The sequence below is a fragment of the Triticum dicoccoides genome, chromosome 4B (genome assembly GCF_002162155.2).
Source record: "Triticum dicoccoides isolate Atlit2015 ecotype Zavitan chromosome 4B, WEW_v2.0, whole genome shotgun sequence".
NCBI classification, from domain to species: domain Eukaryota; kingdom Viridiplantae; phylum Streptophyta; class Magnoliopsida; order Poales; family Poaceae; genus Triticum; species Triticum dicoccoides.
Window position 1 is genome coordinate 446,961,539 of NC_041387.1, and position 19,876 is coordinate 446,981,414.

Genomic DNA, 19,876 nt, shown 5'->3' on the forward strand with positions numbered 1-19,876 from the left:
CCTACTCTCCTCTATACTACTTGCATTAGAGTAGTGTAGCATGTTACTGCTTTCGTTAATCCTATTCTGATGCATAGCCTGACATTGTCGCTACATCTGTTGATACCTTACCTGCAATCCTAAATACTTAGTATAGGTTGCTAGTTTATCACCATTGGCCCTACATTCTTGTCAGTCTGCCTTGCTATACTATTGGGCTGTGATCACTCGAGAGGTGATCACGGGTATATACTATACATACATACATACTATACAGAAGGTGACTAAAGTCGGGTCAGCTCGATGAGTACCCGCAAGTGATTCTGATGAGGGGGCTGAAAGGACAGGTGGCTCCATCCCGGTAGAGGTGGGCCTGGGTTCCCGACGGCCCCCGACTGTTACTTTGTGGCGGGGCGACAGGGCAGGTTGAGACCACCTAGGAGACAGGTGGGCCTGGCCCTGTTCGGCGTTCGCGGATACTTAACACGCTTAACGAGATCTTGATATTTGATCTGAGTCGGCTACGAGCCTCTACGCACTAACCATCTACGCGGGAGTAGTTATGGGTATCCCGACGTCGTGGTATCAGCCGAAGCACTTCGTGACGTCAGCGACTGAGCGGCGCGCGCCGGGTTGGACTGCGTTAACGCAACTTCCTTTGTAATGGAGGTTGCTAGGTCTGCTCACCGGCCGCGTACGCAACGTGCAGGTGTGCTCAGGGCGATGGGCCCAGACCCCTGCGCGCTTAGGTTTAGACCGGCGTGCTGGCCTCTCCGTTGAGCCTAGGTGGGGCTGCGACGTGTTGATCTTCCGAGGCCGGGCATGACCCAGGAAAGTGTGTCCGGCCAAATGGGATCGAGCGTGTTGGGTTATGTGGTGCACCCCTGCAGGGAAGTTAATCTATTCGAATAGCCGTGATCTTCGGTAACAGGACGACTTGGAGTTGTACCTTGACCTTATGACAACTAGAACCGGATACTTAATAAAACACACCCTTCCAAGTTCCACAGACAACCCGGTGATCGCTTTTCTACAGGGCGACGAGGAGAGGATCGCCGGGTAGGGTTATGCTATGCGATGCTACTGGAGATGCTACTTGGAGAAGCTATTTGGAGATGCTACTTGGAGTACTTCAATCTACTCTCTTCTACATGCTGCAAGACGGAGGCTGCCAGAAGCGTAGTCTTCGACAGGATTAGCTATCCCCCTCTTATTCTGGCATTCTGCAGTTCAGTCCACTGATATGGCCTCCTTACACATATACCCATGCATATGTAGTGTAGTTCCTTGCTTGCGAGTACTTTGGATGAGTACTCACGGTTGCTTTCTCCCCCTTTTCCCCCTTTCCTTTCTTTCTGATTGTCGCAACCAGATGCTGGAGTCCAGGAGCCAGACGCCATCGTCGACGACGACCCCTACTACACCGGAGGTGCCTACTACTACGTGCAGCCCGCTGACGGCGACCAGGAGTAGTTTAGGAGGATCCCAGGCAGGAGGCCTGCGCCTCTTTCGATCTGTATCCCAGTTTGTGCTAGCCTTCTTAAGGCAAACTTGTTTAACTTATGTCTGTACTCAGATATTGTTTCTTCCGCTGACTCGTCTATGATCGAGCACTTGTATTCGAGCCCTCGAGGCCCCTGGCTTGTATTATGATGCTTGTATGACTTATTTATGTTTTAGAGTTGTGTTGTGATATCTTCCCGTGAGTCCCTGATCTTGATCGTACACATTTGCGTGCATGATTAGTGTACGATTAAATCGGGGGCGTCACAGCGCGGGAATCGAGGAGACCAAAAAATGGATATGTGACGGAGCAGATGCCTCGATTTTTGGAGCTTCATTAAAAGAAAAGATTTATCAAGATTTAGGCTTTGTGTAATATTAATGACAGGTGACGTCACGGCGGGTTACCACAATCACAGGAGATGACGTCATGGCGGGTTATGAGATCTCGCAAGAATAAAGAAAGAAGGATTTTTCTAAGTGTTGAAGACTGACATGAACAAGTTCAAATCAATCTGGGGCCTAATGTTGGGGATATGACTATTGGGTATGACCCGCCCAGGAGGGGCCGGGTTATACCAATGGTGGTTCATCAATACAAAGCCCATGAAGGTGTTGAAGATGGCGGTTCATGAAGCAAGGGCCCAAAGCCCAAAAGCGACTTAAGGCCCATAAGGGTAAATCGCCATATGTGTATGACTTATATTGTAAGGCAAGTATAGTTAGTCACCGAGTCGGACACGTTGTTTATGAGCCGGCCAGGACTCCGTGAGCCGCTGGGCGTCAACCTGTGTATATAAAGGGACGACCCGACGGCGGTTCAGGGCAAGAAACAAGAGATCGAAAGCTAGGTCAAGCGGATTCGTTCCCTGGTAATCGAGACATAAGCAATACCATCTCAAACTGGATTAGGCCTTTACCTTCACCGCAAGGGGCCGAACCAGTATAAACTTCCTGTGTCCTTTGTCCCGTTTAACCCCTTTAAGCTAACCTAGTTGCGATGGCTCCACGACTAAGTCCTCACACTAGGACATCTGCCGTGACAATTCCACGACACGGGCCGTGTCGCTTGAGCACCTCCGTCCCACACTAGAGGCGACCCCTCAATGGTTGCCAGACAAAAATCTTAATCCTCAAGGGGGGATGCGCCTTCCGAAGAGGCGCTACCCACTGAATCATCGGTCTCCGGCACAGTGCACGATACGCTAAGGCCACAATAAAATCTCCCGAGGGAGAGAGATGCCAATGCGCGTAGTCAAGGTCATTGGCCAGCACAGGTGGTAGGGTCGCCAGTAGATTGAACCATTCCAACACCTTTGTCGGGCCCAATGAACGACCGTCCATTATCCAAATAGTTTACTTCCGAACATGACATGTTAAAACCAATTATTTTTCATGAATGTTTGTAAAAAATATTTTTCATAAAAGACTAACTATTAAGAGGTTTTTGGCAACTGCGGACAGATCAGTCACATGGCAAGGAAATCCCACCAATGGATGTTACGGTGGAGTTCCTCAACAGCTACTACAGGTCTAGCAAACTTGCAGGCCGGTTTAGCACGGAGGAAATAATCAAGGGGAAGATGACAGTGTCTGCCGAGTGCTCAGGCTCTTTAGACAAAGCGAAGCCCCCGACCATGCCATGGCCAGCACCCCAGCCGGGCTACGTTGCCCTGTCCATCGATGGGTCCTTCCTGGATTCCGATGGGTCAGCTGCTGCTGGCATGATTCTTCGTGACGAGAAAGGCAAGATCATTTTTTCAGCGTACCGCTATATCTTTCATTGCAACGATTCGCTGGAAGCGGAAATACACGCCCTCATGCAGGGCATGGTGTTGGCTATACAGAATACTTCACTTCCGGTTGTCGTTCAGTCAGATTCCGCTGAAGCACTCTCAATCTTGTCTAACAATGGCCTGGTGAAGTCAGCTTATGAGCAGTTGGTGCTTGAGATTAAGGAGTTGATGAGTAATAGGGAGTTTTTACCATAGAAAATTCACCGTAGTCAGAATTGTGTCGCAGATCGTTTGGCCACTTATAGCCGATCAGAGAGAACCACAACTGTGTGGTTACAGTCGGCTCCACCTTGTATTGAGGAGTTGTGGCCTCTTGATTGTAACACTATTACTTTGCAATAAAAACTCCCTTTACCCCACAACAAAAAGAGATTTTTTAAATTAAGAGACTTTTGTTTGGATAATTGCATAGAGTTTCCCTATAAATAAACGAATGGCCAGGTTCATACGCCACAACACACAAGACGCAACCAGTATCACTGTATCAGGCCGGGTCAGACCCAGAACGCCCTGAGGCATCTCCCACAAACCCAGAACGCCCTGAACCAGAGAGGGGGGACGGGAGCTAGGGTTTTAGCCGCCGGCCATGGCCCTCTCCTCGTCTTCCTCCACCCTTCTCCGCCGCCTCCTCGGCTCCACCCCCCTTTCATCCTCCCGCTCCTCTGTACTTCGCGCCGCCTTCTGCTCCTCCTCCTCCACGGCCCCCTCCCCCATCTTGCCACCCCCGTCGACCATCTTCGGCGACGACACCGAGGTCGCCAACGTGCCGCCGCTCACCACCCCCAAGCTTTTCGTCAGCGGTAACGATTTTTCTCCCCTCCCCACCCAACCCTCATAGCAACTTTTTCTTTACCACATCGCTACAAGTTAGTCTCAGGGAGAGGGCGAGCCCATTTTTTGGGTATAAATTGGGGATAGCTTTAGGTGTTTGCCATGTGTTCTAATCCTGTCCTAGCAAAATTATAGAGCAATCAATGTAGATGCTCTCCGTGCAAATGAATCTAACTGTGCCACTTCTGGTCTAATGATATGTATGTGCATATCAGACGTGTCTTAGCAAGAACAACTGATATGCTGAGTTGGAGTAAACCATTGCGCTATCAATTAGATTGGTTTCTGAATTGTTTCATTGGTATGGGCTTCTGCATCACCAAATCATACTACGCGAAGCTCCTATGTCGCATTTGTGTTATAGACTTTAATTACTGGTCTCAGTAATTACATGTTGCAAAACTGAAACTCTGCGAGTGTACGGTGGTAAATAGTAAGCCCTGCTTTGTGCTGTTTTTCTTTTCACATGCGCATGGTCACACATTTTATATGCAATGCAATTGCAGGGCTTTCAAGGCTAACGACGGATGAGAAGCTCAAGAGCGCGTTTGCTCCCTTCGGACAGCTTCTTGAAGGTACAAGGCTTGCTTTGGCAGTAATGTTTCAGTCAATGTTCATTGGCATTGCTCATTGTATCTTGTTTGTCTTCTTGTGCAGCAAAAGTCATAACAGATAGAGTTTCTGGGAGATCAAAGGGCTTTGGTTTTGTAAGGTACGCGAGTTTAGAGGAAGCTGAGACCGCACGGCAGGAGATGAATGCCAAGTTTCTGGATGGATGGGTCATTTTTGTCGACCCTGCAAAACAAAGGGAGCAGAAGCCTGCTCCTCAGCCGGATACTGCTTCCTCGCACGCTGGCTTCACGATAAATAAAACTGTAGGATGGTGTGGTTAGTTGCTTAGGCTCTTGAGTCCTATAGATCACCTAGCAAGGGCATGGATATGCTGTTCTCGTGTGTTTAGGGTTATTAATCTGCTGCAAGATGCTTCTGATTGTTGTTCTAGCCATGGAAAGTTTATGGCATTACTACCTGTATTAATACATAAAAATGACAACGCTGTTCCTTTTTTGAGATAATAATGTTGCTCTTTGTGGCTTCACACGATTATATGTGAAAATCTTCACGTTGCTTAGATCTGTAGAAAGTAGCCCATTTCCACGTTGCTAACATTTTGCCAATTTTAGCTCAGAAACACATCGCGACTCAAGATGCTGTCCAGCCTTTTGATTATTGTCATTAAGAGACTCAAAGAGCTCGAAATTTTCCACCAAAAACGATCAGCTGACACAACATACTACTGCAACGGATTAACCTCTAAGATCTACTAAGCTGACTTCACAGGCTTGAAATGAGGCACCTAAAGCACTCGGACATGAGAGCATATAAGCTACAAAGCCCTATATACAAAGGTCGGGCTTCTAATCATCCATTAGAGAGCATAAGCTACAAAGCCTATGCACTCGGTTCTCCCATTGTAACTTGGTTACTCAAAATCTCGAGATCAGGTGCACACGGTTCTCCCATTGTAACTTGGTTACTCAAAATCTCAAGATCAGGTGCACTCGGTTCTCCCATTGTAACTTGGTTACTCAAACCCTCGAGATCAGGCTTGACAGCTAATGATTTCTGCATCAATGTTAGGCCCTCGAACATCACCAAGGGGTGTGCCTCTAGCAGTGACGACTTCTGGCAACAGGACAGCAATAGAAGTGCAAATTACGTTAGCGCTACTGGAGTGATATCGATGATGTTAGATCAAGCTGAGCAGGGAAGCACGGAACCAAAAAAGAAGGGTACGTGATTACCTCTTGATCTGATAAAATGGTGAAGCCAAGTTTCTTGGACCAGATTGGTACCATTTCAGGATCAACGGGCGCCATAAGAAACTGAACATTCAGGGCTGTCAGATGTGTTTCGATTTGTCTCAAGAGAAGTCTGAAGTAGCCCTGCACAGAGACAGACCAAAACCTAAGGATATTAGTTGCTACACAGATGCGTTAAATTCATGACATTGGTTACATGAAGTATCAAACCAGTACAGTAAAAGCCTTCATTATTTGCTGGTCAATAGAAGAAAAAAAGAAGCAAATCTAAGGGCCTAAGTTATAACAACCCACAGGTCCCACTTCTAACAGTATATGCTCTAGAATCCATACAATTAGTTCTTGCTAATACCACTCTTGATCTTTTGTCTAAACCATATTCCAAGTTATTATACTAACATAATTTTTTTACTCTTCTCTAGTGTTTAAGAACCTCATCATATACAGATGTACATTCTCCAGTTATAGTCCCAGCATCATTCTTAGCATACAGACGTGAAAAGAAAAGGAATTACGTCTGATAACTGACAGAGTTCGCTATTGTGGACTAGATAATGTAAGTTCATTCCCACCTTTTTTCTGCACTCATTATGTGTAGCGACAAGGACAAGTTCTGCAACTTCTTCCGTGCGCACTTTCAGAATCGCAGCTGACACAACAAGTTTACTGCAATACGACCATACAGAGAAAAAAGGTATGATTAACCAAAATAGTGTAAATAGAAAATACAAGCACTTGCTTGCTTGTTCCTCTCCTGATTTCAAGTTCCAGAAACCAAACCATTAGCAGTTTATATTAGTTACACAAACGTAAAGACTTAAAATAGTAGTGTCATTGCTTTGCACAGACCAATTGAGCAAAACCTGCTAAAATAATATACATGACTTGACCAAAAAAGGTACCTGCTTGTGGTTAGTAGTGCACAATACATTCCTCTAAAATCATTTTTTCCTCCTACATCCGTGCTGCAAAAAATGTGGTTTAGTGTATTTACTTGAGTTGACTATAGATGGACAGAAAAAATGCAGGCCAAATGCACATTGATGTAACTATTCATACACCATTTAAGAGTTGCAAATTTAGTCAAGAACTTACGCAATAACCATATCTCGTATGATATCACTTTCCGGGTCAGATGTTTCCGGGAACGCAACCTATAAATACAGAGATTAACATGAGACTTTTGCAGCCTACAAGCAATATGACAGCCATGGCTGGGAAGTTTATCACTGGCGAAACAAGGTTTTAAGAAATAAAGCCATAAATCCCTCACAGAAAGAACTTACTTTGAAGATTCCAATAACCTGATCTATGAACTGCTGCACATCACGCCTCGGATTCATTCCACTTAAAAGATGCCAACAAACATTGGATCTTTTATGTCTGATCTTTTCCCGCTTATTTAGTTCTTGATGCAAAGAAGCACGAAGTAACTGACATTTTTTACAGCAGAAGAAGTGACATTGCATATATTCTCTCAAAACATTCAGAGGTTCCTGAAATAGTCAATACAATGAGTCAGCAATGTCTTTCGTCATGATAAGCTCTCCGCCACATATGAAGGAAAGGTTAGTCACATACATTGTTTTCTTGGAATCCACTATTGTAGCATTTCACATGGCATGGTCTCTCACACTGTAGATATGATTATGGCATAAATTTCAAGACAAGGTTCCAACAATCAAAGACAACGCTAACGAGAAAATAACTTAGCAGAACTAACCTGGTTACAGAAGATAATCATGTCTTCGCTGATTACCCCAATAGTCGTACAGGCATCGCTGTCCAAAAAAAGATGCAGAGTTTCATATGAAGGATAATCATGCGAATTCAAGAGTGTGCATAATCTAATTCTTACCCACATAAATGACAGCTCTCAGCATCAACAACTCTTCCTTGTAATGTCCGTTTCAATGGAACAATGAGAGGTCTACTGGCGGTAGAAGGTTCTTTCCTACAACCTGTAATAATGCAAATGATTGTCACAAAGATTGAGGACCATAAATTGTTTACTCATATTACTCAAACATGGAGTCCACATGATCACTGCTTCCCTGTATGATGGTAAATCATTCAATATTGGAAATATATCGGTACCACAATCATCCAATTGAATTTGGGTTCTAATACCATGTGCACCCCCACCCCCCCGAACTACCAGTTAATCATGGATTCATCACAGTGTACATTAGAGACACAGAGTGTGTGAATCTCAAAGTACAAAGTCACAGTGGATCTAGGAGTGGGTAGACATCACCAAGGAAAACAAGTCATGCAGTCCAGTGCATGAACGAAAGCTACTCATTTTGTTGTCACGTCCTACAGTTTTCCTTACAAAAAATACGCTGCTCATTTATAACAAAATTCTGAAATCGGTTCTAACCTTGCAACAAAATATCTTAATACTCTCTAAAAGTTCGAGTACGATGTGCAATGCACATAAAATGGAGTGCACAGAAGAGATGCATGCAAGGGGGTGGGGAGGACAATTCCACATTCAGCTAGTAAAAGCCTACACGGTTGAAGATAGAATTGCACTAGACGAAAGCCAAAGAAGAATTAGAGTGGAAATGATAGAAAAACTGGATGGCAGGAAAAGTACGCTTGGATGAATAGAATCGCAAATCAACAGAAAACCCAACTGCCTTTCCAAAACAGAAAACCCAACTCCGTAAGCTCTTGCACAGTAAGAACAAAGCCTTAGAAAGCAAAAGAGTGAAGGATGAGAGGGGTGAACCGTACATGTACATGAGACCCCTGGCCTAAAGGCCACACTGCCTTTCGAAAAGTTGCAATATTCCACTACCCTACTGTTCTACACTGCCATGTCCAGATAACATGAGAAGTGCATCGGCTTGCCTAGTCACTACCCAAGTTGCCTAGAGTTTATTTTCGACAGAAGAGGTCCTAGAGGTATGAATTAGTGCCAGCTTTGCTCTCCATAGTACTGACTCCAAGGAAACATTATTTTCCTCATAAAACGTGATGGCTGTTTACCATACCTTGATCTCTGTAGATATTTGGATGACAGATCACAAGTCACAACAGTCCGGCCTTGGAAAATCTACACGAGGCAATAACCTAACATGCATTTAGTACAAGCTTTATAGCCTGATTTACATTTTACTTTTTAGCTTATACTACTGCCCATGCGTTGCTATGAAACCGTAAAAAAAGAGGAATTACCACTGGCTTAGGAGGTCATCAAAAGATAATGGTGTCTTGCGTCTGTTGCATGGTTCACGATTAAAAAGAGAGCGTGGATATAATTAAAGATCATGTTGCAGCCGCTAAAGAGTCTTGAGCGGCCTTAGTAGGTCCTTTGCAAGATTTATAGTGAGATACCATTTTGAATTTGGAACATAGGAAAATGGGCGTGAGTAAGTTGAATGCACAAGATCATGGATTAGGTAGGAGGACAACACCTATCGCCGCGTTGAATTGCAATTTGTTTGCCATCTTCTGCTATGACATGGAACTGAAAGAATTGGTTGGGCGGAGAAACTAAAACCAAGACCATGATTTTGAATTGGAGCGGCATACTTTCATTTATAATTTGGGTGTTTACAAGAGTGTTATTCTCACATTAGGGTAGCAGTGTATTTGATTATTTGGGAAAGGTCTCACACCTAGTAAAAGTAACATTTGTTAATTTATAGTCTCACATGTGGGTACTGCATTTGTTTATTTGTGTGGTCCCACATGTGAATTCACCACCAACTCCAACCTTTATAAGTAGGAAAGATATGTTTAAGCAAAGGACGAGTTATTCCATTTGGATACTAATTTATGTATATATGTCCAACTTTAGTTTTAGTTATGCTCAATGAAAAACATCGGCCGTGTTCTAGTTTGCATTACACCTCCACGACATGGTGACTGTTGGCCCTCAAGCAAACTATTAGCTCTCAGCTCCTATGAGTCTAAAGCTAAGTTAAAAAGGACACTACGCTACCAAATAGGTCAAACTGTGGGGAGTAGGCTAACCACATTTGAACAGGGCAGCAAGGTGACATTGATTAATATGTGTAACATTCACAAAGGTCACATTCTGACATTTAGAGAAGTAATGAAGATAGCCCCTCAAAATACAACATATAAACAGAAGAAAAGCTTAACAGCACATTGCCACTGGGTTTTATTCAGTGAAAATAAACAGCATCTTACCTGAAGTAGCAATGTTATGAGGGTCATCAATGTCAGAGAAATCAATGCTGCTGACTCCATTTGAATTTAAACTGTCTTGCAGTTTTAGTGCCAGCTCATGAAGTGTCAATCCTTCTGAGGTATAAATGTTACGATACCTGAAACAAAAATATAGGCTCCATGTAAATGAATTAAAGATCCGAGATATCATTTTGAGATGGAACTTTTACAAACACTTTCATGAATGACACTTCAAGAACTTTTAACTCTTGTGAGTCAATAAATTTAAGGTAGACCCAGTTTCCATGTAAAATTGTGGTACTTACGGTTGTCGTCTTTTCCCCATTCCAGCATGGTCTTCAAACTGTGAAGGAGTAAGCTGAAGTCGAAAGAGAACAACACAACCATCCATTGGTTATTGGTTATTGAACATAATAATAAATGCATCCTAAAAACAACTTTATTGATTGCCAAGTTTAAGATAGTTACCTCTTCATTGCAGCAATCACAGACTATACCTGCCCCCCGTTTATAGCCTTGCTTTAGAACCTAAAATCAGAAGTGTGAGTGGTCTTAAGAGTCTTTAAAAATTCTGCAAGTGTGGAAAAGGGCTAATGTAGTCCATGCAACTATCTAAAAGACCTCTCCGTGCTTCAACTTGTAAGTCAACAAAGTAAGGTCTGGAAGGCCGCCTTCCTTGAAAACCAGCGGGTGCAAGGAGTTATCCCTGAGGCAAAAATAAGACACATATCGATGATTATGCATCATTTCCATCTCATGGCATGAGAATACACAGCAAGATCCCCTAAATGTGACATGTCAAGAAAATGCTGCAGCTTGACCTTTTACCTCGCTTTTGTTCGCCGCGGTTCTTTCGTCTTTGAGTCCATGTGGTGACTCACAGGTGTCTCTTGAACAATTGAAACTGGGCTTGATAAAGAAAATGCTAGATCTATGGGATCACACTCTGATGAGGTCGATATTACTGCAGTATCTGCTGCCAAATTAGGCTTTATATCCTCAGGACTAAGAGGATCTGCAATGTTCTCACTAGGAATTTCTACAGTGACACTTTTCATTGAAGTGCATGTAGATAGACCCGAAGTTCCTTTCTCAGGGCTTTTACTCAAGGTTGGAGCCGAAGTTTGAGTACTTCCTCGCTTATATTGCCACCGTGGCCTCCTGAATGCACTCCAGCTCAGGTTTGAGATGTGATTGCTAGTAGATTTTTTCAAGGAATTTGCCGAAGTAGTGGCTAAAGTTCTATGGCTTGTCACTCCTGCAGCTGACTCCTGCAAACTAGCAGTGGAGTTTGAATGAAAGATGAAGTCAGTCTGGTATTCTGATGGTTTATGACACTCAAAATGCATGTACTTACAAAAGCTTATATTAGAAAGTACACATTATAAAAATGTAAAGACCAAGGAATGAGATCGTTCCAAATTAGTAAGATTCTGCTGGGAATTTAGAGTAGCTTATAAATTATAAAGATAGCATAAATTTAGTCCCATCTGTACTGACAAATATATAGCATTGAGTTATATTTCCTTGGTTTAAATTAAGGGCTTATTCAGAGGTTCAAGCCCCCATCACCCCCACCCCCAACCCCACCCCAATGTGTAAATATCAGATAGCATAACAGAGCTCTTGGAAATATTAAGGAAGGAAAACTAATGGGTTTTTATGCAATCTGAATACAGGCCAATGAATTTTTGCGCGCACAGTAACTTACCGTTGAGTTGAACAAGGATGTGAAGGCGCATCAACAAAACCATTATTTTCCACTTGAAAAGAAGCTGAAATCGTCACAATACAGAGAAAAGATAGACCAACATAAAGATTATCAGATCCTGAAATACAACCAAAAGTAAGAAAGCTTTGGGTCCTCAATGAAAATACCTTTCCACTTTCCATATTCAATCAGATTTGGAGTGAGGCCAGTCTGTTCTTCAATCAGGTCCCCAAGCAAGTCAAGTCTTTTATATTTAAGTACTTGTATCAACTTATACAGCGAAATTCCACAGTCCAAAAATATATGATCATTTTGGTTGTTTGTTAACTGGCCAGCATGTTGCTCAAACTCACATGCATTCATTATCTACAATTGATCAAGCATCACAAGGTCAGGTTTGATTTTTCAGAGAATTCACAGGTACAGATATACAAGAATAACAATGCGTGCAGTGACGCAGTCAACATAACAAAATGCTCACATTACTGTAATCACATTGCGTACAACCACAGGAATATCTCTGCCCGTCTATACGCCCAGTCAGCTCCACCTAAGGACCGTCAAATGAAATTTATATGAATTAAACAATATAGGTTTTCAATCACCATTCCATGCTGAATCTACAACTACACTGCCTGAAGAAATAGCACTCACCCCATTCTTCTTGTAGGTCACCCTGAAACCTTCAAGAAGCCCAGTGGACAGCAATCCTCTGACATCCTTAAGTAAACTCTCTGGCTTGTACTTGGTTTCTGATGTTCGCACTGACTGATACTTCGTTTCCATCACTTTCACTTTCACATGGGTGGCTGTCGACAAGCCAATATCCCTAGGTCGATCACCAGTTGCAATCCTTACCTCGACCACATCAGGCATCTCATGGTCACCACGGGCTGCATTCTCAATCTGTTCTGCGGCGTCTATCAAACTCAAGCTGTGTTCCGTAGAAGGCCATTCAATTCCATCCATAGGTTCCGCTTCGGTGGCTGGATTATTTCCCCTGATAAAAAAGGAGGCATTATGACTGAACAATCCTGCAATGAGTCCCGAACTTCTAGTTTTACCACCCTAAACATCATATTTCGTCAATCTGGTCACTATTCTACAACTCTATCAGACCGCTATCGATTTGATGCAAGGGAAAAGGCCTATTGTACCTTTGCTATGAAATGACACGAGTAGACAGAGTTCCAAACACAAATCAGTCAGCGGAATTGCTAACCTCAAGTCAAGAAGAGACAAGCCGGCATTCGCCTCTTCGCTCGTAATATCGAAGTTGAAAGCCTGCTGCGCCGGCGCAGCCCAAGCAGGCTGCTCCGCCATCACGTCGCTAGCCTGCAGCAATTCCGGCTCCCTGCTTGCCGGCTGACCCTGCGCAAGGGGCGGACAGGTGGCGGCGGCGGCGGGCACCGTCATTGGCACCCCGGCGGCCTCACAGAAAGCCGCTGGGAATCTCTCGGGGGGCACCTCCCTGAGCGTGTGGAAGAGGTCGTAGAGCGAGGTGCCGTTGGGGAGGAAGATGTGGTCGTTCTGGTTCTTCGATTTCGCCCCCGCGTGCTTCTCGAACTCCACCGCCGACAAGGCCTGCGCGCGCAAACGAAACGAACCCCTCAATTTTCGCCCAAATCGGGCGGATCCTCCTCTCGAGACGGGCGGGGGGCGCACGCACGTACCTTGCCGCCGCGGCGATAGCCGCAGGACGAGTCGGAGGCGCAGGCGTAGCCGCGTTCGACGACGAATCCCTCCTTAGTAGCCTGCGCGCGGCGAGTTTTTTCAGTAAGAAACCACGGGGAGGGGACAGAGCTGCGGAAGCGAGACGGGGGCGGCGGCGACGGCGAGCGCGCTCGAGTCGCGGGGTGTCGAGGAGAGAGAGAAGGGGGGCTTGGGCGTGGGTTGGACTGGCGAGGGACTACTCACGTTGTGCTTGGCGAAGCGGTACGTGACGGGGACGCCGAGCAGGAACGGCAGGAGGTCCGCGACGCCGTTAACTTTAACGGCTGCGCCGACTGCGTTTGCGCCGCCGCGCTGCTCCGGCTGCATCTCGGCGGCCTTGGCCTCTGCTGCGTCGTCGCGTGGGCGGTGCTGGTATAGGCTGTGCGCTACTTTCTCGGCGTCGTTACTCTCGCCGGCTGAGATTTCATCGGCTGAATCGTTTGTTTCATACAATCTCTGATTCGGCCGTGCTTCAAGCAAACTCTCGTGCAGATTACAGAGGAAGTGCCTGACATCATAAAGAAAAACAATGAGTCGCCGAGTTATTTTTGCTTCGTCTCAACTTCTTTTATGCGAACCAAATTGTCATTGTGATTGGATGGTTAGGAGTTTTATATCGAAAAAGGCTTTCGTCTTACTTTTTATATACTCCCTCCGTTCCTAAATATAAGTTTTTGTAGAGATTTCACTATGGACCACATACGGATGTATATAGATGCATTTTAGAGTGTAGTTCATTCATTTTACTCCGTATGTGGTCCATAGTGGAATGTCTTCAAAGAATTATATTTAGGAATGGAGGGAGTATAAAGCAACGATCGACATACAGAAAGCACACCACCTGACGCCCCACACATACCCAAGGCAGATAAAAGGGAGCTGACGAACAACAACGTTGCTCCAAACAACGCAAAGCAAACAACAAGTAGGCACAGGAGCATAGCTAAGGATCTAAAAAGCTCTTCACCGTGAACGAGTCACCGCGAGGAGACGAGCCACAACTCGACGAACCAGGGACTCTAAAGCGGTGCTTCCAAGAAAGAAACGACACCAAAGAGCCGCCACCACCCGATCCAGGGAATCAAGGTTTTCACCGGAGTAGCATGAAGAACGCAGGGCCACCACGATGGAGCCTTCAAGAAGGGAGCGACACATGGACGTCGCTGCCATCAGTCCGACCCGAGCCAGACGAGGTTTTCACACCCGGCCACCACCCTCCGCCTCTGCCCGGGGTACGACCTACATGAGAACGTCAGCCACACCACCACCGAGAACGTCGAAGACCTACCCCCATGTCGCCCACATGGCCATGACAGCAAGCCCATCAGCGCCCGAGCCACTAGCTCCGCCAATGAGCCCGCAACTTCCGCCACCAAGGTCGCTGCTCTGCATCTAGACACTCTAGAGACCATGAAAGACACTTGAGCCGACCAACAGAACCCTAGCCATCAGAACCTCCGGTGACCGACCTGCCCCAAACAACGGTTAGCGACAAGGAGGCACTAGGCCGGGAAAAGGGGAGTGAAAGCACAAGTGCTCCCTGGATGATTTTGGTAATTAATGTCAACATATCTCTTGTTGGACTAATACTTCTATCTGTATGTTTCAGATGAGTTCAACAGTGGAGTGGCAGGACAAGAGGATGTGGGACCCCTTTAAAATGTTGAGGACACATATTGGCAAAAGGTCAAGACTCTTCATTTTCATTTTAGTGATCCGAGATCACATGAGTCCATAGGAAAAGCCAATGCTATTAAAAGGGAATGAGGTGTTGCTTAATGGCTTGCTTGCTCAAAATGTTTAGTGATATGCTCCAAAAACCCTCAACCACTTCCCTATTTCCGCATATGTCCTAAACCTAAAGTCAAACTTGGCCCCACCGATTTGATCTATCTGGCGCCACCGAGTTCACTTGACATAGTCACTGCTAGAAATCCTAATCAGTTCGGTCTCACCGATGGGATCTCGGTCTCACCGAGATGGCCCTGCAAACTCACTGTTACCTATTGCAGTTATTTTGGTCTCGCCGAGATATGCAGTCGGTCCCACTGAGTTTGCTTGACCAAGTCTCTGTTTGCTTATTGCTGAAATCGGTCTCACCGAGTTCACGCAATCGGTCTCACCGAGATGAGGTTTTGCCCTAAACCTAGCACATCGGTCCCAGCGAGTTGACCTTGTCGGTCCCACCGAAAACTCTAACGTTCACATTTTGAACCATATCGGTCTGACCGAGTTTCATTATTCGGTCCCATCGAGTTTGGTAAATTGTGTGTAACAGTTAGATTTTGTGTGGAGGCTATATATACCCCTCCACCCCCCTTCTCCATTTGTGAGAGAGCCATCAGAATGTGCCTACACTTCCACTACTCATTTTCTGAGAGAGAACCACCTACTCATGTGTTGAGACCAAGACATTCCAATCCAACCACAAGAATCCTGATCTCTAGCCTTCCCCAAGTTGCTTTCCACTCAAATCATCTTTCCACCGTATCCAAATCCGTGAGAGAGAGTTGTGTGTTGGGGAGACTATCATTTGAAGCACAAGAGCAATGAGTTCATCATCAACACACCATCTATTACCTTTTGGAGAGTGGTGTCTCCTAGATTGGTTAGGTGTCACTTGGGAGCCTCCGTCAAGATTGTGGGGTTGAACCAAGGAGTTTGTAAGGGCAAGGAGATCGCCTACTTCGTGAAGATCTACCCAAGTGAGGCAAGTCCTTCGTGGGCGATGGCCATGGTGGGATAGACAAGGTTGCTTCTTCGTGGACCCTTCATGGGTGGAGCCCTCCATGGACTCGTGCAACCGTTACCTTTCGTGGGTTGAAGTTTCCACCAACGTGGATGTACGATAGCACCACCTATCGGAACCACGCCAAAAATCTTTGTGTCTCCAACTGTGTTTGCACACTCCAATCCCATCCCTTTACTTTCTTGCAAGTTGCATGCTTTACTTTCCGTTGTACATATACTCTTGCCATGATTGCTTGAAATGTATTGTGAATGCTTGAAATTGTGCTAATCTCCAACGTTAACTTGAAAAACTTAAAAATTGCTACCTTTACTTGTTGAGGGTCTAATCACCCCCCCCCCCTCTAGACACCTTGACATGTCTCCAACACATATATAACTTTTTATTGTTCCATGCTATTATATTATCCATCTTGGATGTTTTATATGCATCTGTATGCTATTTTATATGATTTTTGGGACTAACCTGTTAACCTAAAGCCCAGTGCCAGTTTCTGTTTTTTTATGTTTTTGAGTTTTACAGAAAAGGAATATCAAACGGGGTCCAAACGAGCTGAAATTGCCGGTGATTTTTTATGGACCAGAAGAAGCCCCGAAGCAAAAGAGTGGGGCCAGAAGAGTCCCGAGTCATCCACGATGGTGGAGGGCGCGCCCTACCCCCTGGGCGCGCCCCCTACCTCGTGGCTGACTTGGAGACCCCCCCTGACGTGAAATCGACGCCAAAAATTCCTATAAATACAGAAACCCCCGAAAAGAAACCTAGATCGGGAGTTCCACCGTTGCAAGCCTCTGTAGCCACCAAAAACCAATCGGGACCACCGGTGGCCATCTTGATTATCCCGACGCTCTCCATGACGAGGAGGGAGTAGTTCACCCTCGGGGCTGAGGGTATATACCAGTAGCTATGTGTTTGATCTCTCTCTCTCTCTCGTGTTCTTGATTTGGCACGATCTTGCTTTGCTATTATAGTTGGATCATATGATGTTTCTCCCCCTCTACCTTCTTGTAATGGATTGATTTTTCCCTTTGAAGTTATCTTATCAGATTGAGTCTTTAAGGATTTGAGAACACTTGATGTATGTCTTGCATGTGCTTATCTGTGGTGACAATGGGATATTCACGTGATCTACTTGATGTATGTTTTGGTGATCAACTTGCAGGTTCAGTGACCTTGTGAACTTATGCATAGGGTCGGCACACGTTTTCGTCTTGACTCTTCGGTAGAAACTTTGGGGCACTCTTTGAAGTTCTTTGTGTTGGTTTGAATAGATGAATCTGAGATTTTGTGATGCATCTCATATAATCAAACCCACGGATACTTGAGGTGACATTGGAGTATCTAGGTGACATTAGGGTTTTGGTTGATTTGTGTCTTAAGGTGTTATTTTACTACAAACTCTAGGGTTGTTTGTGACACTTATAGGAACAGACCAATGGATTGATCGGAAAGAATAACTTTGAGGTGGTTTCGTACCCTACAATAATCTCTTCGTCTGTTCTCCGCTATTAGTGACTCTGGAGTGACACTTTGTTGCACGTTGAGGGATTGTTATATGATCTAATTATGTTATCATTGTTGAGAGAACTTGCACTAGTGAAAGTATGAACCCTAGGCCTTGTTTCGAAGCATTGCAATACCATTTCCGCTCACTTTTATCGCTTGCTACCTTGCTGTTTTTATATTGATTATAAAAACATATATCTACCATCCATATTGCACTTGTATCACCATCTCTTCGCTGAACTAGTGCACCTATACAATTTACCATTGTATTGGGTGTGTTGGGGACACAAGAGACTCTTTGTTATTTGGTTGCAGGGTTTTTTGAGAGAGACCATCTTCATCATATGCCTCCCACAGATTGATAAACCTTAGGTCATCCACTTGAGGGAAATTTGCTACTGTCCTACAAACCTCTGCACTTGGAGGCCCAACAACGTCTACAAGAAGAAGGTTGTGTAGTAGACATCAAGCTCTTTTCTGGCGCCTTTGCCGGGGAGGTTAGTGCTTGAAGGTATATCTTTAGATCTTGCAATCGGATCTTTTAGTTTCTTGTTTTATCACTAGTTTAGTTTATAAAAGAAAACTACAAAAAAATGGAATTGAGGTTGCCTCATATGCTTCATCTTTTCAATGTCTTTCGTGAAAATGGTGGAAAGGAAAATTGTGCTTAAGTGTTAGAAGAAGAAGTCTATAAAATGTTTGGCACTAAATGTTTGAATGATGAGCATGATTGCAATGTTGTTAGTATGAATTCTTTGAATATCCATGATGCTAATGATATGCAAAGCCACAAGCTTGGGGATGCTATGTTTGATGAATATGATATTTTTAGTCTACCAAGTTTTGACGAGAATATTTATTATAATGAAAGCATGTCTCCTATTTATGATGATTATATTGATGAAATTGGGTTTGTAAGAGTGTCAACTTTAGGAAGTAATGATCCCACTATTTTGGAGGGTGTTGAATCTTATTGTGAGAATTATGAAAGTGGATTTGGAGAGGTCATGACTTTAATTAGTAATGATTCCACTATTTCGGAAGAGGTTCCAATTGATTATGAGAACAAAGTTGCTATCTATGATGATTATTGTGAGGACATGTACGCTATAAAAAATAATGATTACCATGAAACTTGTCATCTTGATTTTAATTTCCAATTGGATTGCCTCACATGATAGTTATTTTGTTGAGTTTGCTCCCACTACTATACATGAGAAGAAATTTGCTTATGTGGAGAGTAATAAAAATTATATGCTTATGCATCATGAAAAGAGTGATTTATGTGATGGTTATATTGTTGAATTCATTCATGATGCTACTGAAAATTATTATGAGGGAGGAATATATGCTTGTAGGAGTTGCAATAATATCAAGTTTCCTCTCTATGTGTTTAAAATCTTGAAGTTTAGCTTGTTTTTCTTTCCTATGCTAGTTGATTCTTGTTCCCATAAGTTGTTTGCTCACAAAATCCCTACGCATAGGAAGTGGGTTAGACTTAAATGTGCTAGTCATATTCTTCATGATGCTCTCTTTGTGTTTCAATTCTTATCTTTTATGTGAGCATCATTGTCATCATCATGCCTAACTAAAAAGGCATTAAAGATAAGCGCTTGTTGGGAGACAACCCAATATTTACCCCTACTGTGTTTTGTGTGTTCACATGATTAAGCTACTATAGTAATCATGTTTTATAGCTTTTCTTTCAATAAAGTGCCAAGTAAGACCTTTGGGATAGCTTACGGTGATAGTTGTATTGATCCTGCTGAAAATCAGAAACTTTTGCACCCAGTAAATTAGTTTTAATAATTCACAGAAACGTGCTTTTGATATGATTATTTTTTATCTGGATTGGTACACAAATTGATCAGGTTTTCCTAATTTGTCTGAATTTTCGGAGTTACAGAAGTATTCGAGAGTTACAGATTACTACAAAATGTTCTGTTTTTGACAGATTCTGTTTTCTATGTGTTGTTTGCTTATTTTGATGAATCTATGAGTAGTATCGGAGGGTATGAGCCATGGAGAAGTTGGAATACAGTAGATAAAACACCAATATGAATTTAGAATGAGTTCACAACAGTACCTAAGTGGTGATTTA

At 44.0% G+C, this 19,876-nt stretch overlaps 2 protein-coding genes across 2 annotated transcripts; one reads left to right on the forward strand and one right to left on the reverse strand.

Moving 5' to 3' along the window:
- Window positions 1-3,743: 3,743 nt before the first annotated feature.
- Window positions 3,744-5,208, forward strand: LOC119290798 (organelle RRM domain-containing protein 2, mitochondrial-like). Its single transcript, XM_037569448.1, has 3 exons — window positions 3,744-4,078; window positions 4,616-4,684; window positions 4,767-5,208. The coding sequence occupies exons 1-3, from the start codon at window positions 3,865-3,867 to the stop codon at window positions 5,000-5,002; spliced, it is 519 nt and encodes a 172-aa protein (XP_037425345.1). The 5' UTR covers window positions 3,744-3,864; the 3' UTR covers window positions 5,003-5,208.
- Window positions 5,209-5,305: 97 nt separating this feature from the next.
- Window positions 5,306-13,921, reverse strand: LOC119290797. Its single transcript, XM_037569447.1, has 21 exons — window positions 13,728-13,921; window positions 13,484-13,564; window positions 13,033-13,394; window positions 12,465-12,810; window positions 12,292-12,360; window positions 11,978-12,176; window positions 11,811-11,874; window positions 10,928-11,377; window positions 10,721-10,805; window positions 10,568-10,627; window positions 10,405-10,457; window positions 10,100-10,236; window positions 7,791-7,893; window positions 7,656-7,713; window positions 7,514-7,567; window positions 7,219-7,428; window positions 7,028-7,086; window positions 6,835-6,897; window positions 6,505-6,598; window positions 5,915-6,055; window positions 5,306-5,795 (listed from the first exon to the last, which is right to left on the reverse strand). The coding sequence occupies exons 1-21, from the start codon at window positions 13,848-13,850 to the stop codon at window positions 5,562-5,564; spliced, it is 3,045 nt and encodes a 1,014-aa protein (XP_037425344.1). The 5' UTR covers window positions 13,851-13,921; the 3' UTR covers window positions 5,306-5,561.
- Window positions 13,922-19,876: the final 5,955 nt, after the last annotated feature.

What these genes read in the sequence shown, in the direction of transcription:
- LOC119290798 (XM_037569448.1), top strand. Translation starts at nt 3,865, where the DNA reads ATGGCCCTCTCCTCGTCTTCCTCCACCCTTCTCCGCCGCCTCCTCGGC. An exon ending in CCCCAAGCTTTTCGTCAGCG is followed by an intron (nt 4,079 to 4,615) that starts GTAACGATTTTT and finishes ATGCAATTGCAG; the next exon opens with GGCTTTCAAGGCTAACGACG. An exon ending in CTTCGGACAGCTTCTTGAAG is followed by an intron (nt 4,685 to 4,766) that starts GTACAAGGCTTG and finishes CTTCTTGTGCAG; the next exon opens with CAAAAGTCATAACAGATAGA.
- LOC119290797 (XM_037569447.1), bottom strand. Translation starts at nt 13,850, where the DNA reads ATGCAGCCGGAGCAGCGCGGCGGCGCAAACGCAGTCGGCGCAGCCGTT. An exon ending in CCGCGGCGAACAAAAGCGAG is followed by an intron (nt 10,806 to 10,927) that starts GTAAAAGGTCAA and finishes TTTTTGCCTCAG; the next exon opens with GGATAACTCCTTGCACCCGC. An exon ending in ACAAGTTGAAGCACGGAGAG is followed by an intron (nt 10,628 to 10,720) that starts GTCTTTTAGATA and finishes TTCTGATTTTAG; the next exon opens with GTTCTAAAGCAAGGCTATAA.